This window comes from Aquarana catesbeiana, linkage group LG06 (assembly GCF_042186555.1).
Source record: "Aquarana catesbeiana isolate 2022-GZ linkage group LG06, ASM4218655v1, whole genome shotgun sequence".
NCBI lineage: Eukaryota > Metazoa > Chordata > Amphibia > Anura > Ranidae > Aquarana > Aquarana catesbeiana.
In genome coordinates, this window is record NC_133329.1 from 104,317,507 (window position 1) to 104,343,745 (window position 26,239).

The following is a 26,239-nucleotide window of genomic DNA, read 5'->3' on the forward strand; positions in this document are numbered from 1 at the left end:
CTGTTAAAGACTTGCTTGGCTGACCTTCCTTCTGGCTCCAGATCCTGCTTGCTGTTCCACTACGCTGATCTCTGGCTTCCTGATTTTCTGGCTTGTCTGACTATCCATTCCGGAACTTTGGCTATGTTTTGACTACGTTTGTTCAATTTACTTTTATTATTAAACGAGTGTGATTTAACTGTACTTCTGTCTCGGTCTGATTCATGATTTCTGACACAAACTGGTCCTTGAGTAGGGATGAGCTTCGAGTTCGAGTCGAACTCATGTTCGACTCGAACATTGGCTGTTCGCAAGTTCACCGAACAGCGAACAATTTGGGGTGTTCGCGGCAAATTCGAATGCCGCGGAACACCCTTTAAAAGTCTATGGGAGAAATCAAAAGTGCTAATTTTAAAGGCTAATATGCAAGTTATTGTCATAAAAAGTGTTTGGGGACCTGGGTCCTGCCCCAGGGGACATGGATCAATGCAAAAAAAAGTTTTAAAAACGGCCGTTTTTTCAGGAGCAGTGATTTTAATAATGCTTAAAGTCAATCAATAAAAGTGTAATATCCCTTTAAATTTCGTACCTGGGGGGTGTCTATAGTGTGCCTGTAAAGGGGCGCATGTTTCCTGTGTTTAGAACAGTCTGACAGCAAAATGACATTTTGAAGGAAAAAACTCATTTAAAACTACCCGCGGCTATTGCATTGCCGACAATACACATAGAAGTTCATTGATAAAAACGGCATGGGAATTCCCCAAAGGGGAACCCCGAACCAAAATTAAAAAAAAAAAATGACGTGGGGGTCCCCCTAAATTCCATACCAGGCCCTTCAGGTCTGGTATGGATATTAAGGGGAACCCCGGCCAAAATTAAAAAAAAAAAATGACGTGGGGTTCCCCCTAAATTCCATACCAGACCCTTCAGGTCTGGTATGGATTTTAAGGGGAACCCCGCGCCAAAAAAAAAAAAAAAAAACGGCGTGGGGTCCCCCCAAAAATCCATACCAGACCCTTATCCGAGCACGCAACCTGGCAGGCCGCAGGAAAAGAGGGGGGGACGAGAGTGCGGCCCCCCCTCCCTCCTGAACCGTACCAGGCCACATGCCCTCAACATTGGGAGGGTGCTTTGGGGTAGCCCCCCAAAACACCTTGTCCCCATGTTGATGAGGACAAGGGCCTCATCCCCACAACCCTGGCCGGTGGTTGTGGGGGTCTGCGGGCGGGGGGCTTATCGGAATCTGGAAGCCCCCTTTAACAAGGTGACCCCCAGATCCCGGCCCCCCCCCTGTGTGAAATGGTAAGGGGGTACATAAGTACCCCTACCATTTCACGAAAAAAGTGTCAAAAATGTTAAAAATGACAAGAGACAGTTTTTGACAATTCCTTTATTTAAATGCTTCTTCTTTCTTCTATCTTCCTTCATCTTCTGGTTCTTCTGGTTCTTCTGGCTCTTCTGGTTCTTCCTCCGGCGTTCTCGTCCAGCATCTCCTCCGCGGCGTCTTCTATCTTCTTCTCCTCGGGCCGCTCCGCACCCATGGCATGGGGGGGAGGCTCCCGCTCTTCTCTTCTTCTTTTCTTCTCTTCTTCTCTTTTTCTCCGGGCCGCTCCGCAATCCATGCTGGCATGGAGGGAGGCTCCCGCTGTGTGACGGCGCTCCTCGTCTGACAGTTCTTAAATAACGGGGGGGGCGGGGCCACCCGGTGACCCCGCCCCCCTCTGACGCACGGTGACTTGACGGGACTTCCCTGTGACGTCACGGGGAATGCCACAGGGAAGTCCCGTCAAGTCACCGTGCGTCAGAGGGGGGCGGGGTCACCGGGTGGCCCCGCCCTCCCCGTTATTTAAGAACTGTCAGACGAGGAGCGCCGTCACACAGCGGGAGCCTCCCTCCATGCCAGCATGGATTGCGGAGCGGCCCGGAGAAGAAGAGAAGAAAAGAAGAAGAGAAGAGCGGGAGCCTCCCCCCCATGCCATGGGTGCGGAGCGGCCCGAGGAGAAGAAGATAGAAGACGCCGCGGAGGGGATGCTGGACGAGAACGCTGGAGGAAGAACCAGAAGAGCCAGAAGAACCAGAAGAACCAGAAGATGAAGGAAGATAGAAGAAAGAAGAAGCATTTAAATAAAGGAATTGTCAAAAACTGTCTCTTGTCATTTTTAACATTTTTGACACTTTCTTCGTGAAATGGTAGGGGTACTTATGTACCCCCTTACCATTTCACACAGGGGGGGGGCCGGGATCTGGGGGTCACCTTGTTAAAGGGGGCTTCCAGATTCCGATAAGCCCCCCGCCCGCAGACCCCCACAACCACCGGCCAGGGTTGTGGGGATGAGGCCCTTGTCCTCATCAACATGGGGACAAGGTGTTTTGGGGGGCTACCCCAAAGCACCCTCCCAATGTTGAGGGCATGTGGCCTGGTACGGTTCAGGAGGGAGGGGGGGCCGCACTCTCGTCCCCCCCTCTTTTCCTGCGGCCTGCCAGGTTGTGTGCTCGGATAAGGGTCTGGTATGGATTTTTGGGGGGACCCCACGCCGTTTTTTTTTTTTTTTTTGGCGCGGGGTTCCCCTTAAAATCCATACCAGACCTGAAGGGTCTGGTATGGAATTTGGGGGGAACCCCACGTCATTTTTTTTTTTTAATTTTGGCCGGGGTTCCCCTTAATATCCATACCAGACCTGAAGGGCCTGGTATGGAATTTAGGAGGACTCCCACGTCATTTTTTTTTTTTAATTTTGGTTCGGGGTTCCCCTTTGGGGAATTCCCATGCCATTTTTATCAATGAACTTCTATGTGTATTGTCGGCAATGCAATAGCCGCGGGTAGTTTTAAATGAGTTTTTTCCTTCAAAATGTCATTTTGCTGTCAGACTGTTCTAAACACAGGAAACATGCGCCCCTTTACAGGCATACTATAGACACCCCCCAGGTACGAAATTTAAAGGGATATTACACTTTTATTGTTTGACTTTAAGCATTATTAAAATCACTGCTCCTGAAAAAACGGCCGTTTTTAAAACTTTTTTTTGCATTGATCCATGTCCCCTGGGGCAGGACCCAGGTCCCCAAACACTTTTTATGACAATAACTTTCATATAAGCCTTTAAAATTAGCACTTTTGATTATTCATGTTCGTGTCCCATAGACTTTAACGGTGTTCGCATGTTCGAACGAACTTTTTTCCTGTTCGCATGTTCTGGTGCGAACCGAACAGGGGGGTGTTCGGCTCATCCCTATCCTTGAGATAGAAAATCCAGATGTTCTGGAAGAGCCCACAGTGTGTCATCCAGGAGTCTGATCGGGATGCAGTACCCCATCTGCCTGGGCCAATCTAGAGCTATGAGGATCAACGGAATGCCTTCCATCTTGATCCTGTGTAGGAGACAACTGAGGATTTTCGGGGGGGGGGGAGGTGTAGATCAGACTAATGATCCCATAAAGCTACAAGAACATCCAATGTTTCTGCTAAAAGATGCCTGGGGACAAACCTGTTCAGTTTGTTGAATCTGAAGGCCAGAAAGTCCACATCTGGTGTCCCCACCTGTGACACAAGTCTTGGAACACCAAGACTGGAGGTCCTTAAGAACACGTGCATCCTCCACTGGGATGGTCAATTCTTTGTTAAGACAGGAAACTTCTGGAAACCACCGAGGAGGCAGTCCACTTTTTTACAAATTCCTCCTCGAATGTATACAAGACTGATAGCTATTTGGGAATGAAAAACAATTTGTCAGGGTTCTTTCAGTCACATAAGACTGCAAATAAAGGGTGCAGCAGAAAAGTCTTGGCTGTCTTGGGAGCCTTGAAGGAGCCTAGATTGGTGACAGCACTGGTAGAAGCCACAGGCTGACCCTCAAGTCTTAAAGTGACGTGTACAGCATTAATGGTAACTGAAATGGTTTCCTTTAATTTTGAAGTAATGGCAGAATACTGAAACTCTCCAGTGTAGGCTCATCTTTTAAGGCCTTAACAGCATCACAGAGGGTCATGGAAGCTTTGGGCTCAGAAGCTGCAAGCAGTGGAAGGTGTAGAAGCACACTTATTATCTCTGCAATCAGAGTTCAAAAATGAAATGTGCTATTTGAGCCATAAAGTCCTACATGTATACCAGGGACTTGCGCTGAGGTCAGTGACTGTTGAGGCACTGGCTGGGATCGTTAGAGCGAGAGCAATAATTCTAGCACTAGGCCTCCTCTGTAACTCTAAACATGTAACCTGTAAAAAAATCTTACAGCGTCGCCTATGGAGATTTTTAAATAATGAGGTTTGGCTCCATTCCACAAGTGTGCGCAATTTTAAAGCATGACATGTTAGGTATCTATTTACTCGGTGTAACATCATCTTTCACATTATACAAAAAAAAACAGGCTAACTTTTATTTTTTTTTTTATTCATGAAACAGTTTCTTTGAAAAATTGCAGCGCAAATACTGCGTGACTTAACCACTTCCCGACCGCCGCACGACTATGTACGTCCTAAGTTTGAAGGGGTATATCGTTGTTATGTTATCGTGCGGCGGCCGGCTTTCAGATAAAAGTGGACCCTGCGGCGGATTCGCAGCGAGATCACTTTTATCGGTGGCGGGAGAGGGCCCCCCCCCCCTCCCGACGCGATCCGGTGCCCTCCGCCGCTTACCGGAGCCATCGGTAGCAGCGGAGGCGATCGCGTCCTGTGCCGTTGTGTGTCTGGAGACGAGTGAGGCCAAGATGGCGCTCACTCGTCTCCATGACACTGCTGGGCGGAAGCGACGTCAAAACGTCACTTCCGTCCACGCCTCTTAAAGGCATATTTTTTCAAATGTCATTTTTCTAAATGACTTTTTTTTTTTTTTTTATTGCATTTTAGTGTAAATATGAGATCTGAGGTCTTTTTGACCCCAGATCTCATATTTAAGAGGTCCTGCCATGCTTTTTTCTATTACAAGGGATGTTTACATTCCTTGTAATAGAAATAAAAGTGACACAATTTTTTTTTTTTTTTTTAAACAGTGTAAAAATAAATAAAATATTGTAAAATAAATAAAAAAAATAAAAAAAAATTTTTTAAAACCCCCCTGTCCCGACGAGCTCGCGCGCAGAAGCGAACGCATACGCGAGTAGCGCCCGCATATGAAAACGGTGGTCAAACCACACATGTGAGGTATCGCCACGACCGGTAGAGCGAGAGCAATAATTCTAGCCCTTAACCATTAAGGATTGATCATTGGGTGATACCATTTCTCCCATCAATATACACGGGGCTAGAATACTGGGGTTTGTGAATTATGACCCCTACTGGTATACTTAAATATTACAGGTGGGCCTCTTAGATATATATACACAGATCCCAAAAATTAAGTATACCAGTAGGGGTCATAATTCACAAACCCCAGTATTCTAGCCCCGTGTATATTGATGGGAGAAATGGTATCACCCAATGATCAATCCTTAATGGTCTATATCGAGTTACATGTATAAAATAGCATCAATGCCTGTATCTATAGGTTTATAGAAATACCCAAGTCTGTTGTAATGTTGGCAAGCGGGGATAATAAAACCTTATTAATAAGGTAATACACTTCAAGCACCCCCGGTATTTTGGTTCGGTCTATTAAGGGCCGTCTTGGGAATACATACTAAGGGATTCCGCCCATGGGAGGAGATATGCCCGCTTGCCTTCAAATAGCTTAGCATTAGGTACGTCAGCTACGCCTTTGAGAACGTCGATGACGAAACGCGTAAGGCGGAGCTACGTACCTACGTCATACGCGGAAGTCGGAGAGAGTGTGTGGACGCAGCTGGGGCGCACGCCGCTCAGCTGTTAGCCTACATCCACGAGCTCCTCTCCGGGCTTGATCTCCCCGACGCAGTGTGATATCTTTACTTCCTTTGCGGGAGTGTTAACTGTTTTTAAATAATTTTTGTATATTTACTTTTATTTTTGGTCATTGGACCCAGTAATTTTTTAATAAATACACTACGTTATCACACTATAGGAGCCCTGTTTTTTCTTATATGAAGATAAAACCTAACCCTGAAGGATAGCTACATTTGGAGCGGAAACCCCATTGGATTCCAAGAAAACATCGAGGATACTGGATGCGTGTTACCCCTGCAGGGGTGCAGGGAGCTGGTGAGTGGGGACCCTTGAGGGGGAGCACTTAAGTCACTGGATATCATCAACTGCTGCTATCACCACAGTCACCTTACACAGGAATTTTTGAATGAACTGTCTTCAAGCTAGAATTTTCAAAATAGCGATCTCTACTATCTACATTTTTTATATTTATGTCACAATTGGTATATTTTTGACACATTTTATTTTTTATGTGGTATATTTTTATATATTTCTGGCACACGTTACACTTGGCTCTTATTAATATTGATTGCACTTATGGTAAGAAAGGGGGTTGTGATTGGACCCTCAGCATAACACGCCACTTGTACACGGTGGAGATATACTTAACTATTACATTGCACTGGGTATGGACTGAACAGAGACTCCTTACTAGCCAGTGATACAGCTGGAGAATGAACTGCTAATATATGGTTAACCCCTTACACAAGAGGAGGGGGGTGTGTGCTAATACACTTATTATTTATATAAGTAATGTCACTATTATTCACTATTGATGGTAATTTTTGCTACACTTGTATATATATATACTCTGTTGGTACACCTGTATAATTTGGTTGCATCCTTTGGTACGGGATATCTATCCCATTGGGCACATATACAACTTATACACGGTTCTGTAATAGTACATTTTTAATTCACCTCTAGGAGAGCACACAGTTAATATACAGCTATATAGCTAACGCACAATTGGTACGTATCCAACATAGGTAGCGCCACTTGCCCCTATCCATGTATACTTTGTACTTTTATCTCACCCCTGTGGGTGTGAGTAAGGGGAGGCTGCAAGCCTTGATCTGTGAGCGCGGAAAAATATTTTTCTTTTTCATACTAGTCTTTATGCAGCTTCTGACAGGCTGTGCAAGGAGCCCCATAGCTCTGGAAACCATAGGAGCCCCAAGTTTTGACCAGTGATGGGAGTAGGACCCCAGATCGCCAAGCTACGACCCTCAATCTTTTTTTTTTTATGTTCATGGCTCTGCCTCACCTGCCTCCCCTGACTGCACTTCCCTGATGTATACAGTGATATAGCTGAGAAGGAGTATACACCAGACAGTGCTAAGGAAGATTCTGAGTATGTCATAGACTTTAGCAGAGGCAAGATTCAAGACCGTCAGTGTCAGGCACCTTAGGGTGTACACTGCAAGCAACAACAGGACCATTGGTATAGCGTGTTGGACCCACAGGGTACAGCAGGACTGTCCCCCATGTGTCTAGAACCAGACATGTTGCATAACAAGGTGGAACTTAGTTCAGGGTGCGAATCACTGTAGGCAAGCAGCAGAGACACACCAAGAAATGAACCATGTATCACGTGCATTTAGGAGAAGAAGAGTGTGGAACGCAGCTGGGGCGCACGCCGCTCAGCTGTTAGCCTACATCCACGAGCTCCTCTCCGGGCTTGATCTCCCCGACGCAGTGTGATATCTTCACTTCCTTTGCGGGAGTGTTAACTGTTTTTAAATAATTTTTGTATATTTACTTTTATTTTTGGTCATTGGACCCAGTAATTTTTTAATAAATACACTACGTTATCACACTATAGGAGCCCTGTTTTTTCTTATATGAAGATAAAACCTAACCCTGAAGGATAGCTACATTTGGAGCGGAAACCCCATTGGATTCCAAGAAAACATCGAGGATACTGGATGCGTGTTACCCCTGCAGGGGTGCAGGGAGCTGGTGAGTGGGGACCCTTGAGGGGGAGCACTCAAGTCACTGGATATCATCAACTGCTGCTATCACCACAGTCACCTTACGCAGGAATTTTTGAATGAACTGTCTTCAAGCTAGAATTTTCAAAATAGCGATCTCTACTATCTACATTTTTTATATTTATGTCACAATTGGTATATTTTTGACACATTTTATTTTTTATGTGGTATATTTTTATATATTTCTGGCACACGTTACACTTGGCTCTTATTAATATTGATTGCACTTATGGTAAGAAAGGGGGTTGTGATTGGACCCTCAGCATAACACGCCACTTGTACACGGTGGAGATATACTTAACTATTACATTGCACTGGGTATGGACTGAACAGAGACTCCTTACTAGCCAGTGATACAGCTGGAGAATGAACTGCTAATATATGGTTAACCCCTTACACAAGAGGAGGGGGGTGTGTGCTAATACACTTATTATTTATATAAGTAATGTCACTATTATTCACTATTGATGGTAATTTTTGCTACACTTGTATATATATATACTCTGTTGGTACACCTGTATAATTTGGTTGCATCCTTTGGTACGGGATATCTATCCCATTGGGCACATATACAACTTATACACGGTTCTGTAATAGTACATTTTTAATTCACCTCTAGGAGAGCACACAGTTAATATACAGCTATATAGCTAACGCACAATTGGTACGTATCCAACATAGGTAGCGCCACTTGCCCCTATCCATGTATACTTTGTACTTTTATCTCACCCCTGTGGGTGTGAGTAAGGGGAGGCTGCAAGCCTTGATCTGTGAGCGCGGAAAAATATTTTTCTTTTTCATACTAGTCTTTATGCAGCTTCTGACAGGCTGTGCAAGGAGCCCCATAGCTCTGGAAACCATAGGAGCCCCAAGTTTTGACCAGTGATGGGAGTAGGACCCCAGATCGCCAAGCTACGACCCTCACTCTTTTTTTTTAATGTTCATGGCTCTGCCTCACCTGCCTCCCCTGACTGCACTTCCCTGATGTATACAGTGATATAGCTGAGAAGGAGTATACACCAGACAGTGCTAAGGAAGATTCTGAGTATGTCATAGACTTTAGCAGAGGCAAGATTCAAGACCGTCAGTGTCAGGCACCTTAGGGTGTACACTGCAAGCAACAACAGGACCATTGGTATAGCGTGTTGGACCCACAGGGTACAGCAGGACTGTCCCCCATGTGTCTAGAACCAGACATGTTGCATAACAAGGTGGAACTTAGTTCAGGGTGCGAATCACTGTAGGCAAGCAGCAGAGACACACCAAGAAATGAACCATGTATCACATGCATTTAGGAGAAGTGGTGGGGAGGTACTCTCAATGCTATGTGGCAGGAAAGAGTGGAGCGTGCACAAGATTCTACCCAGTAGATGTTGGCAAACCCACAGCATTTGCTCCTCTGTGGTAAAACTGGCAGAAATTTTAAACGGCTCCCAAGTGGTCCTAGTAAAAAGGTAGTAGAAAAAAAAAAAAAGGGAAAGCAAAAAGGTGTAGGAGGAGTTATACAGGGCAGTTTGTCACTGTGGAATCTTCCTGAAAGTGGCAGTATAACCCAACTATCTGAATTTCTGTGTCCCTCAAGGAACAAGAAAGGAAATTGGATTAGGTATTTGGGTTTAGATACACTTGAGCCTAGGTTCACACTGAATGCGGGTTTGAAATCGTGCAAGTTCAGCTGAACTCGCTCGATTTCAAACCAGAGTTTCAGTCTGACTTTGGGGGCGATTTGAGAGACATCGGTGCGGGTTCATGCACAGATGTCTATTGAAATTGCCAAAAGTAGTGCAGGAACTACTTTTGGGAATCGTTGCGGCGCCACAAAGTTGGCGTCGCACCGATAAGCTCCAATTTGGTATGCGACTTGACATGTCAAATCGCATATCAAATCAGCCCAATGTGAACGCAGGCTGAAGGATTTGAGGTTTTCTCATAACAAATAGAAAATTGAATACTTACTTTTCCCTAATTTTCCTTTCCTGGTGCCTATCCATCGCAGCATATGCGTATGCTGCCATGAAGGCACCAAGAAAATTGATTTCCTACTATGCTCACTCTGAGTAAGGCAAGAGTATTTTAGCCTTTTAACCGTATGTAAACCTTAACAATAGACTTCTCTTATTTGCTCCCGTTTGTGCTAATATACCAGTGAAAGGGTTTGTTATATCTGTTGAAGTGCAAAACAAACAAAAAAAATGCCAATCCTGCCAGAAATCCAGTGGTGTTTAATGCACTCTACCCTGCCCAGTTTTGCTCTGTGAGCTATACTACACAAGAAATACCCCCTATGTTATAGAGATAAGGAACGGGAGGTGTGTTCTGTGGTCCTCACGCACTTTGTGTCCTAGGGTGACAATGCTGCTCCACCACAAATACAGGACATTTATCTGGAATTCAGCTAAAGTGGTTGTAATATCAGTGCTCACAATTACTGCCATAGAGATACGTTCCGAAGGTGACATGCACCTAACTGGACTTAACTCATGGTGTGCCTTCACTTTTTGCAAAGTAGTATCGATATTCCCATCACACACCTTTCCTGGATAAGGCTTTAGGAGTAGCGGGTGCTGTAGCAAAAACCAGGAACTGGAAACATTGCAGATCAAATGTACAGTATCTCACAGAATTGAGTACACCCCTTACATTTTTGTAAACATTTTATTGTATCTTTTCATGAAACAACACTGAAGAAATGACACTTTGCTACAATGTAAAGTAGTGAGTGTACAGCTTGTATAACAGTGTAAATTTGCTGTCCCCTCAAAATAACTCAAAACACAGCCATTAATGTCTAAACCGCTGGCAACAAAAGTGAGTACACCCCTAAGTGAAAATGTCCAAATTGGGCTCAAAGTGTCAATATTTTGTGTGGCCACCATTATTTTCCAGCACTACGTTAACCCTCTTGGGCATGGAGTTCATCAGAGCTTCACAGGTTGTCACTGGAGTCCTCTTCCACTCCTCCATGACGACATCACAGAGCTGGTGGATGTTAGAGACCTTGCGCTCCTCCACCTTCCATTTGAAGATGCCCCACAGATGCTCTAATAATAATAATAATGGGTCGTTATTATGTTGGAATACTGCCCTGCGGCCCAGTCTCCGAAGGGAGGGGATCATGCTCTGCTTCAGTATGTCACAGTACATGTTGGCATTCATGGTTCCCTCAATGAACTGTAGCTCCCCAGTGCCGGCAGCACTCATGAAGCCCCAGACCATGACACTTCCACCACCATGCTTGACTGTAGGCAAGACACACTTGTCTTTGTACTCCTCACCTGGTTGCTGCTGCACTGACAGGCTGACCCCCCACCCCTTTAACCTCTGCAGCAATGCTGGCAGCACTCATACGTCTATTTCACAAAGACAACCTCTGAATGTGACACTGAGCATGTGCACTCAACTTCTTTGGTGAGGCCTGTTCTGAGTGGAACCTGTCCTGTTAAACCACTGTATGATCTTGGCCACCATGCTTTAGCTCAGTTTCAGGGTCTTGGCAATCTTCTTATAGCCTAGGCCATCTTTATGTAGAGCAACAATTCTTTTTTTTTCGGATCCTCAGAGAGTTCTTTGCCATGAGGTGCCATGTTGAACTTCCAGTGACCAGTAAGAGAGATTGAGAGCGATAACACAAAATTTAACACACCTGCTCCCCATTCACACCTGAGACCTTGTAACACTAACGAGTCGCATGAAAACCGGGGAGGGAAAATGGCTAATTGGGCCCAATTTGGATATTTTCACTTAGGGGTGTACTCACTTTTGTTGCCAGCGGTTTAGACATTAATGGCTGTGTGTTGAGTCATTTCGAGGGGACAGCGAATTTACACTGTTATACAAGCTGTACACTCACTACTTTACATTGTAGCAAAGTGTCATTTCTTCAGTGTTGTCACATGAAAAGATATAATAAAATATTTACAAAAATGTGAGGGGTGTACTCACTTTTGTGAGATACTGTACATCACAGAAGACATAGTGCAACATTTTGGAGCCACACGGGACCCCTTTATCAGGAACGTGATCACCATATGGGGGAGGGGTCCTGCCTGGTTCCAAAACGTTGCATTAGGTCTTTTGTGATCATTCTTCAAAAAAGAATTGGGCGTAATTGACGATCCGCAGTGTGCTGGCAAATATGTACATTTGATCCACTTTTTGCAAAGTCGCTGAATTCCTGGCATTCATCTTTAATCATTGTCACCCAAGGACAGGTAGGTGTTACTGGCAGGAGCACCAGGTTAAAAAAAAAAAAGAGAGAGAGAGAAAAGAGAATGAATTTAGCAACCACTTACAGGTGCATCTCATAAAATTAGAATATCATCAAAAAGTTAATTTCAGTAATTCAATTCAAAAAGTGAAACTCACATATTTCATATTGATGCGTTACACACAGAGTGATATATTTCAAGCATTTCTTCCCTTTAATTTTGAGGATTATGGTTTAACCCCCATAGAGAATTTGTGGGGTATGGTCAAGAGGAAGATGCAAGACACCAGACCCAACAATGCAGACGAGCTGAAGGCCGCTATCAAAGCAACCTGGGCTTCCTTAACACCTCATCAATGCCACAGGCTGATCACCTCCATACCATGAGGTATTGATGCAGTAATTCATGCAAAAGGAGCCCCGACCAAGTATTGAGTGCATACGATACTGTACATGGACATACTTTTCGGTAAGCCAACATTTCTGTACTAAAAATCCTTTTTTTATATTGGACTTCTGTAATATTCAAATTTTCTGAGATACAGAATTTTGGGTTTTTAGTAGCTGTAAGCCATAATCATCAAAATTAAAAGAAAGAAATGCTTGAAATGGAAATGGATCACTCTGTGTGTAACACATCTATATACAGTACCTTGAAAAAATAATCATACCTCTTGAAATTTTCCACATTTTGTCATGTTACAACTAATATTGTAAATTTATTTTACTGGAATTTTATGTGATAGACCAACACAAAGTGGCACATAGTTGTGAAGTGGAAGGAAAATAAATGGTTTTCCAAAATTTTCGCAAATAAATATGTGAAAAAGTGTAGCATGCATTTGTATTCAGCCCTCTTTACTCGGATACCCTCAACTAAAATCTAGTGCAACCAATTGCCTTCAGAAGTCACCTAATTAGTAAACAGTCCACCTGTGTATAATTTATTCTCAGTATAAATTCAGCTATTCTGTGAAGTGCTCAGGAGAACCTTAGTGAACAAACAGCATCACGAAGGCCAAGAAACACACCAGACAGGTCAGGGATACAGTTGTGGAGAAGTTTACAGCAGGGTTAGGTTATAAAAAAAAATATCCCAAGCTTTCAACATCTCACGGAGCACTGTTCAATCCATCATACGAAAATGGAGAGTGTGGCACAACTACAAACATACCAAGACATGGCTGTCCATCTAAACTGACAGACCAAACAAGGAAAGCATTAATCAGAGAAGCAGGCAAGAGGCCCATGGTCACCCTGGAGGAGCTGCAGAGATCCACAGCTCAGGTGGGAGAATCTGTCCACAGGACTATTAGACATGCACTCCACAAACCTGGCCTTTATGGAAGAGTGGCAAAAAGAAAGCCATTGTTCAAAAAACGCCATAAGAAGTCCCATTTGCAGTTTGCGAGGAGCCATCTGGGGAACACAGCAAATGTGGAAAAAGGTGCTCTGGTTAAATGAGACTAAAATGTAACTTTTTGGCCTAAAAGAAAAACACTATGTGTGGTGGAAAATTAACACTGCACATCACCCTGAACACACCATCCCCACCTTGAAACATGGTGGTGGCAGCATCATGTTTTGGAGATGCTTTTCTTCAGCAGGGACAGGGAAGCTGGTCAGAGTTGATGGGAAGATGGATTGGGCCAAATACAGGGCTAGCTTAGAAAAAAACCTGTAGAGTCTACATAAGGCTTGAGACTGGGGCAGAAGTTCACCTTCCAGCAGGACAACGACCCTAAACATACAGCCAGAGCTACAATGTAATGGTTTAGATCAAAGCATTTTCATGTGTTAGAATGGCCCCTCAAAGTCCAGACCTAAATCCAATTGAGAATCTGTGGCAAGACTTGAAAATTACTGTTCACAGACTCTCTCCACCCAATCTAACAGAACTTGAGCTATTTTGCATAGAAGAATGGGCAAAACGGTTACTCTCTAGATATGCAAAGCTGGTAGAGACATCCCCAAAAAGACTTGCAGCTGTAATTTCATCGAAAGGTGGTTCTACAAAGTATTGACTCAGGGGGGCTGAATACAAAATTTATGCCACACTTTTCACATATTTCTTTATAAAAACTTTTGAAAACCATTTATCATTTTCCTTCCACTTCACATTTATGTGCCACTTTGTGTTTGTCTATCACATAAAATCCATTTATGTTTTTGGTTGTAACATGACAAAATGTGGAAAGTGTCAATGGGGTATGAATACTTTTTCAAGGCACTGTAATATGAGTTTTAGTTTTTGGATGGAATTACTAAAAAAAAAAATTAACTTTTTGATAATATTCTAAATATTATGAGATGCACCTGTATAAGTAATAGTGAGCCGCATTATATCAATTTTCACTGTAGCCTCCCTGGCGGTTTTCCCGAGTGTGGCTCGGGGTTCAAATTCAGGACCATTAGCGGTAACCCCGAGCCACACTCGGGATTACATCGCAGGATCCTGGTATGGCTTTACTTACCTTGTCCCCGGGATCCTGCGATGTCCCCCGCTGTGTCTGCGGGCTCCGTCCTCCTCCAAAGCCTCTCCGTGCCAGGCTCCGTTCCCTGCGAGCGGCGCAACGCACAGAGGCGGAGCCTGGCGGCAAATTCAAAAAAGTGTAAAATTATAACACATACAGTACTGTAATCTTACAGATTACAGTACTGTATGAAATTATTTCACATCCCTTTTGTCCCCAGTGCTTTGTCCTATGCCCTGCATGCAGTTTTATGTTATATATACGGTTCTTTCTGCCTGGAAACTGGAGATTGTCCATAGCAACCAAAAAGTGTCCCTTTACATCAAAAGTGGCTTTAGACCAGCTAGAAAACAGCGATAAAAAATTATACGAGAACCCCCTAACAGGGCTTTAAAGCAGCCAATGAAGTACAATATCGATAGTTGAAAAAATTCAGTTTTATTGGTACAAAAAATATAAAGAACATATTATAAAAATCACTGAGGATAAATACTGACTATTCGAGTCAAGACATGAACTGAATGTGACATACCATTACAGTGAACAAAGCATACAATTAAACCAAATGCCAGGCACAATGCATTAAAGGGCGACCAAGGTTATCATAAATGTTGGATTCTTAAAATAAGTAGCAACAAATATTGCCTATGAGTGAGGGCAATACAGTACATGTACGTGGAACAACAGAAGTTGTATACATAAATCCTGATGCGTTTCGACCCTTCCTGTGTCTTCTTCAGAGGATGGTTGTCCACTGTGAAAAGGTCAACATGTGTCAAACATAGCATCAAATCCAACAGTACCAAACTTATATATGTGCACCATCTACTAAAGTTGCCTAGGTCATATAATTACCTATTACAGGAATTCTGACGTTTCCGCGTTCAGTTTAAGCATTGTAGATTATTTTATTTTAGGTGGTACAGTTTCTCCTCTGCTCCCCTGTCTCCCCCGTGTTGGACCAACTCCCAGGAGAGCGGGCGGTGGGCCAAGTGTATCTTGCGAGGAATCACATCTATCATAACATCTATCATAACGTTTGGTACTGTTGGATTTGATGCTATGTTTGACACATGTTGACCTTTTAACAGTGGACAACCATCCTCTGAAGAAGACCCAGGAAGGGTCGAAACGCGTCAGGATTTATGTATACAACTTCTGTTGTTCCACGTACATGTACTGTATTGCCCTCACTCATAGGCAATATTTGTTGCTACTTATTTTAAGAATCCAACATTTATGATAACCTTGGTCGCCCTTTAATGCATTGTGCCTGGCATTTGGTTTAATTGTATGCTTTGTTCACTGTAATGGTATGTCACATTCAGTTCATGTCTTGACTCGAATAGTCAGTATTTATCCTCAGTGATTTTTATAATATGTTCTTTATATTTTTTGTACCAATAAAACTGAATTTTTTCAACTATTGATATTGTACTTCATTGGCTGCTTTAAAGCCCCGTTAGGGGGTTCTCGTATAATTTTTTGTACTTTATGGGGTGTGCGGCCTACCTGTCTACACTCGTGTGAGTGCCCATGCTGTTTGAAAACAGCGATAGTAAATTAGAACACTTGCAGAATTGAGCGATAGTGAATCGTGGGGAAATTTTTTTTATTATTATTTTTTTTTTTAATTATTTATTTTTATTTATTATATTATAATTTATGTTTTTGTGTTTCAAACTTTATCATACCCGGGATATCTACTAGACTCTTGTTTGGACAGATTTAAGTGTGTTATTGTTAAGAATTACAGACCTACAATATAAAACGCCAAATTTCCATGCAAAATAATTGTACTGCTTTCAGCACCTAAAATCCGAAATAATCATTCCACCAGGGAGGTTAAAGAAACTAAAGACCCATAACCGCTCCCATTGATCTTAAAACATTTCTTATTTACATCAGTATACCATTTTTTTAAAAGTTGGGACAAGTTGGTCAGGTTTTTAATTGTCATCTGTGTTACTATTAGCAAGATTTACCATTCACCGAGAACAAATCTTTAGTAGACTGGAGGAAGGGTCAGAACAATTGTGTTGTTGCAGTCTTCCTATCCTGGTGACAACTGCTCTCCGCATTTCTTGTCCAGGTGTCCCAAGGATACAAAGTGAGGGAAAAGCTCCCCAATGAGGTCAACCTCAGAAGCAGAACCCAGCAGAAGTTTTTACCTCCTACTCGTTTTATCCATAACCAAAATAGCCCAGATTTATGATTATCAATATATCCAGAAATATATTACTCTATATGGAGGTCTTCATAATAAAAATAACAGACAACAGATTTCTAAAAAACAAGTACAAACATTTTTATTTTGTTTCTTTACAAAGGCCAATGCCTAGAAGGGTTTTTTAATGTCACTTTCTTAACAAAATATAAAATAGCTTTTTCTTTCCTCAATAAACACAAGAGCTGAAATGGTTAAAAAAAAAAAAAAAAAAAATAGACAGGAAGAGCATTCATAGGTAAAAAGGGGGGAGGAGTGCTGAGCATGGGCGGGGTACCCTTATTTCCTATGCTGACTAGAATCATGCTGTAAAGATCAGCGGTATAGAGCTTAACCATCACGGAGGGGCCATTTTGTTGGAGACAAAGTATACAGAGTTGAAGACATAATTATGGCAAGAGACTTGAAGGAATATATTAGTTTGATTACAGAGAACTATAGACTATTGCATGACTATAAATGCAAATGAGTGTGAGAGAGGACAGAAAATTTGAGCTTTTGGAGCCTGAAGGAGAAGTTTAGGATTCTATGCCGCAGCATCGGTCCCAAGTTGGCTCTAAGAATGTGAACTGAGCGATCACATGACCACTGATTGCTCAGTTCCTCGGTCTGCTTAGAGCAGACGGAGGGTGTCAGTCACCACTCTCACTGGGGGAGGAGGTGGCAGGAACACCTGGCTTTGACTCTCAGCCGCATGTTGAGAACCAAAGCCAGCTGTCAATCAGGGAGGTGGGTGGACCCTGACAACATTGTTGAGATCTTTCCAGAGCCTGGAGCAGCTCTGTGACGTCACCTGACAGTGAGCGATAGCCCACTATAAGCTAACTCTGGGTCACAAGAGTAAAATTAAGTGCACTCCTGTGACCCACAAAAGTATAACCAAAAACACGCTTTGGACATATTTCTCTTTTAAAGTGACCCTATACTCTTCAATGTAAGGGAAAAGTTAATTAGGCAATTTTAGTTATGACGCCATAAGTCGGCAGTTAGACTTAATAGCTTGGGGAGGCTTCGCCCCCAGAGAACTCCCTACGCATATAACAAAGTTAGCTTTCGACCATACATTGATTTCTTTGTTCAGTCTGCTGGCAATCAAACAGAATCCTCCATCCACGCTAAACAGTGTGGATGGACAAATTACCAATGAGCCTGTTGAATTCTGTGCTGCTGCCTATCAGAGTGCCTGCTTCTGATTGGAGGCAGGTGCTGTTCAGATGACAACTTTCTACTCGGCTCCTTCAATTTTTCATTTAATGGATGTCAGAGAGAGTGGTGACAGGGCCACCGTCTGATCAAACTTTAGCTGGTTCCATATTAGAGTGCTCTGGCATTAGGATCCTTCAGTCAATGAGTACTGTCCCAGCTCATAACCCAGAAGTTGTGTTTTTTTCTGTAGTTTTCCACAGTGCTGAAAAGAAGCCAGACAGACTAAAGCTGGCCTTACACCTACCCATTGTGGTAACACATGCCACTCTGTGTGGTACATTGTGGTGCCGTTTATTTAGAATGGCACCCCAATGCATAAGTACAGTAGGTGTAAATGGACCCACTTTGCCACGCACCACGGCATACATGCCATGTGTGGTAGTGCCAAGCTTAAAAAAAAAAATGAATGGGCTGCCTTAATACATCACACCCTAACGTGAATGTGGTAACACCCCAAAACAGAATGCCATAGCATGGAGGAAAACCTGAAGGTATGATCAGCTACCTTTTGGTCCCTGCCAAAAGTATTTCGAACTCTAAATCAGGGATATGCAATTAGCGGACCTCCAGCTGTTGCAGAACTAAAATTCCCATGAGGCATAGCAAGACTCTGACAGCCACAAACATGACACCCAGAGGCAGAGGCCTGATGGGGCTTGTAGTTTTGCAACAGCTGGAGGTCCGCTAATTTCATATCCCAGCTCTAAATGGACATTACCAAAGATATTTTGTACCTCAACCTCAGATAATGTCGCCAAGTCTTAATGTATGGGAACAGTGGACCTCACATAAAAATTGGAGAAATAAAAAGATGGTATGTTTCCTAGAGCAACCAACCAGACACTAACACTTATCTAGTTCAGAATTTTAAAAAAATGAAAATCAAGCATTTACTGGTTGCTGAGGAGACATGCCTACACTTTCTTTCCTGTAGTTCTAGCAAACCCATCACAAATGTCCCAAGAGGTGTTCTCCAACAAAATGGCTTCCTCATTTGTGCATCTTTTTTTTGGTTTTCCCTTGTAAATTCCTTACGCTGAAATATTTATACACCTATATTTTTGTAACTTTGTGAAAAGCTTGCACCACTGAAAAATCACAGCATGTTCCTCCGCAGGGAAAAAGTAGGGAGCAAAAAAAAAAAAAAAATTCCAACAAAATGACAACAAGTAGGGGAAACTGCAGCAGCCTACCTAATAGCATTTTTTACTGGCAGAATTATCACTGGCAAACAGAAAAAATAAAAAATGACTTTTAAGTGCTTTTAGGGAAAATAAACGGTAAACCGTGGAGCAGTTAAGCACAGGTTCCATCTGGTTAAAGGAAAGCCTGCTTCTCCACACAAGAAAGCTTCATATGTCAATAAAACTGCATGCAGCTTCAAATCTCATGGGGGCAAAAAAAAAGGAATATAAACAATGTGTTAAGTGCAGTAACCCATAGCAATCACTCATTTTACGCTGATTTGATTGCTTCAACTTGATTAAAGTTAAAGTCAAATTGGTTACTATGGTTTACTGAACATCATTACCCTTTGCAGTGGCTTATTAAAAAGGGACAGTCCATTCAAAATGACATAAGGTGGAGACTGGGGGGACTGTGTCACTGACCTCCTATTACTCCTGGGGGCGCCAGTGGTGCAAGCTCCCACCCCTATGTGCTGGCTGTATGTTTTTTTTTAAGTTTTGAGTGTCCCCACTCCTTCTGATGCATTATTTACCATGTTATACCCTAGATTTAGAATAAAGCAAGGAGAGCAGAACCCCTTGCGATGGCTGCAGCAAGAGTGCTAACATGGGAACAGCAAGACGCCATTCACACCTGAGTCTTTTGTCACATGATTCCCAAACCGTGACAGCTCTCAAGTTGAAGAATCCTATTCTCAGTGGGCCCATTCACACTTGCCATGTCCTTTACTACATGAAGCTCAAAAAAGTACATGAGCTTCTTTTGGGGCAGAATCGCACATTTGGAATCCAATAGGAGTGCCTGGAAAACGTGCATATATAAAACGTGTTCCAGGCGCTCCCATTTAAAAGCCTATGGGAACAAAATGCGTGATTTTACTCCTGTATGACAAGCTTTACTAACAGACATATATATATTGTATAAAAAGCAATACAAACCAGCCTGTACTCGCACCTTGTGTAAATGGGCCCTGGGATTTTACAGTCCCTGGGAGTTGTAGTTTAACTCTTTAGCACCCACCAAACATGTAAATACGTTTTCCATGGACTGACCCTTTAAATAGAAATTTCTTAAAAAGCCTGGAAAAGTAGCTTAGCACAAGATGTCTGTCAATCTGGAACCAATGTCTAGGACAAAATAAAGTAGACCCATAGTGCTCATACATCACAGAAACCTACCTATTGAGCTGAAAATAGCAATTTACTAACTGGGCTAATCAATTCATTGTGTGTGATATATCCACTTTAAGCGTGTTTGATGCCTAAAATGGCAAAAATAAAATTCACGTGTAGGTTTTTCTTTTTTTTCCCAAGAAAAAGATTTAAGAGGTCAGCCACTTTAGCTTTCAAACCCTGTTTAAGCTTCTACAGGGATTGCAATTTCATAGCAGGAAGATTTTTGATCCGATTGGTGAAGGGTAGACGCACGGTTATCAGTGGCAAACAATGAAGCCAACCAAACACCAGCAGACCGTCCTACCCAGTTTAACACCTTTAAAGGTAATCCTGTCTTCAAAACTATAACTTTTCAGTTTGCTAGAAACTAGTGACAACACTGCATCCTGAGACACGGGAGATCTCGTACTGAGCCGACAGATTGAACGTTGGTTCAGGCAAAGATCGATGTCAGCTCTGCTGTCCAAACGAGTTCAACCCTGAAGCAAAATAGCGACAACATTCATGTGCTCCACAATATCGCAACTAAGCATATCATGATATAAAATTATTAACCAAACAAGCCTAACTTGTTTTACTGGCTGAGTCCTCAAATATTTTTTTTAACCCCTAGTAAACCAATTCTAGCTTCAGAGAAAATGCAAATCGATCAGAAAATGAAGGCCACAGCAGCAAATACTAAAGCAAAATATTTTGATGAATGGATGTCATAATCTTACATGTAGTGCTAAGACTTTGTGTGGGCTCATTTACAATGCAAAAAAAAAAAAAAAAAAGGCAGAGAATTTCTGTTCCCCACAGCGCCATCGTGTGGTCTTAAAGAAGAAGGCCTGCACAATACTTTCAGGCAGTTAACAAGGGGAATATTTCAGGATAACATTTTTTAACTCAAACCAACAAATAGTGTTCGTTATGCTATCTCCCTACTGCGGTCCCATTCTGATGACGTTGTTTCCTATAAAAGAAACAGATGTCAAATATAGGTCTGTTATACGCGTGCTAGCTCTCTATAAAATATACTGAAGTATAAAATGTTTCTATAAATTTAGAAATTGCAAAGATACCTGTATGTATTGCACTAATACATACAGTATAGTTCTTTGTACGGTGTCCTTTCAACAGCGGCAAGGAGGGACACTTTATAAAAGCTTATTTTTAACCCCTTTTTACCAGTGCAGGCCTTAATCCCTTCCACTAGGAAAGACTTAAAGAGAACCTTAATAGGATAGAGGGACTGCTGCAAGCTTTGGGACTATGTTTAAGGACCCCCCACCACAAGGAACCTCCTCCTTTGCTTTATTAGACCAGGGCAATCCCTTAGTGCGCTAACCCTTTTGCCCTCAACCGTATTACAGTATCTTTGTGGTCAGCGGTAGACCACCCCTAAAAACCCTACAAGATTTGGGTAGGAGGCTGGATGAAGGCAACTTTTGGTAGGGCTCCCTCTAGTACCCCCCCGCAGCCTCCCCCTCCCCCCCTCCAGTTTCCCCCAGTCTCTCCCCACATGTGGGTGGGGCAGTAGATGTCAGGGGTCCTCCATGGTGTCGTCCTTGCTTTGCTCTGCACCACTGTCGTCGCATTCTGTGTCTGAAGCGGTGTCTGAATCTTCACATGGGCGGGGGGCATTCATGATGACAGCCCCCCGTTGCTCTTCTTCCTGCAGCTGCTTCTCCCTCGTGCCTTCTATATGCTGTATTGCCTGGTGGAGACAGAAAGCAGTACAGAAAGTTAGTCTGTCAGCTCAAATAAAAAAATCCTAAATTAGGCCTGTTAATACTTGACCAGTAATTTCATGCATACTTCATAAGCCATTCCAACCAACCTAAAGCAAGCCTTATGCCCCGTACACACGATCGGACTTTCCGACAACAAAACCGTGGAATTTTGTTTGAAGGTTGTTGGCTCCAATTTGTCTTACATAAACACGGTCACACAAATGTTGGCCAACAATTACGAACGTAGTGACGTACAAGACGTACAGCGAGCTGATAAAAAGGAAGTTCAATAGTCATGTGATAACTCCATTACGAACACCTAGTTTTACAAGACCGAGCGCTTCCGGCTTGTACTTGATTCAAAGCATGAGTGGACTTTTGTGCAACGGACTTGTGTACACACGATCGGAAAGTCCGACAACAAAAATTTGTTGGCGGAAAACTTGAGAACCTGCTAGCCAACATTTGTTGGCGGAAAGTCCGACAATAACTGTTCGATGGAGCATACACACGGTCGGACTTTCCGCCAACAAGCTCACATCCAACATTTGTTGTCGGAAAATCCGATCGTGTGTACGGGACATTAGTCTTAAATCTGCACTCCAACCTTACCTTCAGTCTTGCACAGTTATACAGGCTCATCTCCTATACTGAAATTGCTCACTGCATAGTGTAAGCTTCTCATGGTATGCATTAGAACCTGCAGAAAATCAGATAGCCTGTCTAATTCCCTGGCTGAAAGACATCCAGTATTATCTAGCCCTTTTACGCTTTCAATCATGGAAGCTCAGAATCACATGTGGGCATTACCTTTGGCAATCTGCATAACAAATACACACTGCCTAGAAATTCTCACTGCTCCAAACTGATCTCCTTATTTAGGTCTTGTTCGCACAGGGCGCATCAATGCGTGCCTCATGTGAAGGCTGTGTTTAGCCGCACAGGGATACATAGGTGTTCGTGCATCCACTCCGATTGATGTCCAATTGGGAAGCAGCAGCTGCACAGGCAGGGTCACTGCTCCTTATCTGACATCCGTACGGATGCATCTGCACAGATGTCAAATCGGGAGCAGTGGCTATGTCTGTGCAGCCGCTGCATCCTAATTGATAGCAATGGGACTGCCAGCATAGAAATGCACGTGAACAAGGTCTAAGACACTAGGGCTGAGGTCTCTTGAGAAAAGTACTGATGCTGGGTGCTGTGATGTTTTTAGGAGGCTTTGTACAGCACCCGGCTGGCCCTTCCTTCTAGTCATAATCTGCCTGCATGGCACAGAGAAGCACAGAGACAAAAAAAAAAAAGGGTATGTAATGAATATGGAAAGGTTTTAATAAAAGATTTCCCTAGGATGTTGATGATTGGGGGGAGGAAAGGAACCAGGGAAAACAAAATATAAGCAGGTTACGCTTCAGCTTTAAAGGACCAACAATACAAGTGGCTTAAATGAGTGGGCCACTAACTGTAAATTTATTTAAGCCCGATGCCTACAAATTCCAAGGCCTGAGTAGAATATTTCTTTGCTTTCAGGGAAATAAACATGTGCTTTTGAAGTAATTCTAATGAGGCTACTACATTGCAAAACTTGCAAAAGAAAGCACATTGGCAAGTTGCTCGTGTAAACTCAGGCTTTGCTTGATTAAGTCATGTAAACTTCCAAAAAAGTGTGCATTTATATGTAAAATCAAAGGTGCTTTGTAATAGGAGGGAATTAAACAAAGAACTTTAAAGGAGTTGTAAAGGCAGAAGGTTTTTTTATCTTAATGCATTAAGATAAAAAGCCTTCTGTGTGCAGCAGCCCCCCTAATACTTACCTGAGCCCCATCTCTGTCCAGCGATGCCCACGAGTGTCTTCCTCCTAATTGGCTGAGACACAGCAGCGGTACCATTGGCTCCCTCTGCTGTCAAAGTCAGCCAGACAGCCAATCAGGAGAGAGAGGGACAGGCCTGGGCCGCAGCTCCGTGTCTAAATGGACACAGGGAGCTGTGACTCGACTCGGGTGCCCCCATAGCAAGCTGCTTGCTGCGGGGGCACTCAACAAAAGGGGGAGGGGCCAGGAGCACCGAAGAGGGACCCAAGAAGAGGGGATCCTGGCTGCCCTTTGCAAACCCATAACATGTTTGTTATTTTTAACTAAAAACAAAAAAAAAACAAGACTTTATAATCACTTTAAAGAGGAACTGCATTCTGCTCACATAATTTTTAATAAAAACATCTTTGCCATTCTGAAGCTTCACTCCAACCACTTTGCATATTATTTTATATATATACTGTGATTCTGTACTTGCCAAATATGCTGCAGAAATCTCCCTCCACTGAGTCTGGCTGCAACTATTTTAACTGTGGGCAGCTGAAGCTGCTGCCTATTCACTTCCTGGATTTACAGACACACACCTCCAGCTCTGCAGCTCTCGTTGACCCTCATATGACTCAAACCCCCCCCCCCCCAGCAAATTCTCACGAGAGTGAGAGAGTGTAAGTGAGTGAGTGAGAGAGAGCGCGCAAGTGCTGTGCATGATGTCATAACCCTAGGCTTTTTAACAGACGAGTAACAGGAAGTGGTAGAAAAAAAATGTTTTACTATCCAAAGTTAAAACAACAAGGGCAGAAGATTTAATAGACGGAAAGATGAAAAAATGACTGAAGTTCCACTTTAATGTGTTTTTTACCCCAACATTTCATATTCCTGATAGGTGCCTGCTGTACCATGTACTTGTATGAGAACTTACCTGCACAATGGTGTCCAGATTTTGACGGGACGTGGACACAGAACTGATTACAGAGGAATGTCCCACAGTCACAACATTGACATGGTGAGAGGGTGGAGGTGGTGGAGCAGGCACTATTACTGTGGGGTGGTGGGTAGGTGCCAAGGGCAGATGTGGTGCCAGGAGCTGTGAGAAGAACAAAAAAAAAAAAAAAAAAAAAGTGTCAACATGCTGCAGAAAATATTAAGAGGGAATATATATATATATATATATATATATATATATATATATATATATATATATTTTACACCACATATTAGAATATATATAGGCACCATATTTTGAGGCATTATCGGATGCAGGAGTGAGACGTTGCAATAAATACATTTTAAGAAGCAAATCAACATTGCAAAAGTAAGTGACATTGTGACTTTGTATTATAATTTAGCTGATGTTTGGGCAACTTATGCATACAACCTATTTTGTCCTTTATCCACATGTTGGTAATGATGGCAAGTTAGGTAACTATGCTCAGACTTAAGCGGGCCATACATTATACAAATTTCTTGAACCATGTAGTGCAAGGGTCTGCCCGATTGCATACAAACTGAAAGCGTTTAGGTTTGACCTCATATTATATGGTTTTGGTAAATGTAAAAGGAAAAGGAAAATTGCACAATGTATGGCCTGTCTTAAAATAGGCACAGACAGGAAAAAACAAAAACAAAAAAAAAAAAAACAAATGGATGACTCACCTGGGAGTGGAGGAGCTGCTCACTCCTGTCCTGCGACTCCGGTGACTGTCCCTGTGCTTTCCCTCCCTCATCTTCCTGCTGGATTTGCTGAGCTATCGCCTTCAACTTCTCGGGGTACATATGAGCATCCAGAGCTCGAACCTAGTAATAAGGTAGACCAATTAATTACTCCAAAACTAACCGATTAGAAGTTGATCACCCATATTGATCCCTCTCTATAATCGAAGTAGGTCTCTAAAATTTTAAAAGCTACCAAAAAAAGGTGCGTGGGTTGGCTATCCAAAATACTCCTCTAACTGATATTGCCTCCATAATAATGGGATCTATTTGACGATTTGGGAATATTTAATAGTTTACCAACTTGTAAAGCAATGATCAGCAATTAAAGAACAAATTAATCTATTTTAGGTCAATATAAAAAAAATGCATTTAAGTGGTTGTAAAGGCAGAAGGTTTTTTATATCTTAATGCATTCTATGCATTAGGATAAAATGCATTCTGTGTGCAGTGCCCCCCTCAGCCCCCCTAAAACTTACCTGAGCCCATCTAGATCCAGCCATGTTGTAGGAGTGTCTCGGCTGCCCAGGACTGCCCTTCTCATTGGCTGAGACAGCAGCGTTGCGCCATTGGCTGACTGACTGACAGCAGCGAGAGCCAATGAGAAGAGAAGGGGGGCGGGCCGCGGCTCCATGTCTGAATAGACACAGGGAGCTGTGACTCGGCTCCAGTGCCCCATAGCAGGCCGCTTGCTGTGGGGGCACTCAACAGGAGGGAAG

At 42.9% G+C, this 26,239-nt stretch overlaps 1 protein-coding gene across 3 annotated transcripts in view; it reads right to left on the bottom strand.

Moving 5' to 3' along the window:
- Positions 1 to 16,771: 16,771 nt before the first annotated feature.
- TFAP4 (transcription factor AP-4) overlaps positions 16,772 to 26,239 on the bottom strand; it is a 41,970-nt gene continuing 32,502 nt past the window's right edge. The window contains exons 5-8 of one of the 3 annotated variants that reach the window (XR_012245252.1): positions 25,464 to 25,604; positions 24,730 to 24,894; positions 18,705 to 21,983; positions 16,772 to 18,485 (exon numbers count right to left, since the gene is read on the bottom strand). Coding sequence is in view for 2 of the 3 variants with exons in the window: in XM_073636581.1 (XP_073492682.1) it covers positions 21,810 to 21,983; positions 24,730 to 24,894; positions 25,464 to 25,604 (480 nt within the window). In the remaining variant the exon portion in view is untranslated. Of the gene's footprint in view, positions 21,984 to 24,729; positions 24,895 to 25,463; positions 25,605 to 26,239 lie in introns of all 3 variants that reach the window. The other 2 variants (XM_073636581.1, XM_073636582.1) reach the window with 2 other exon arrangements.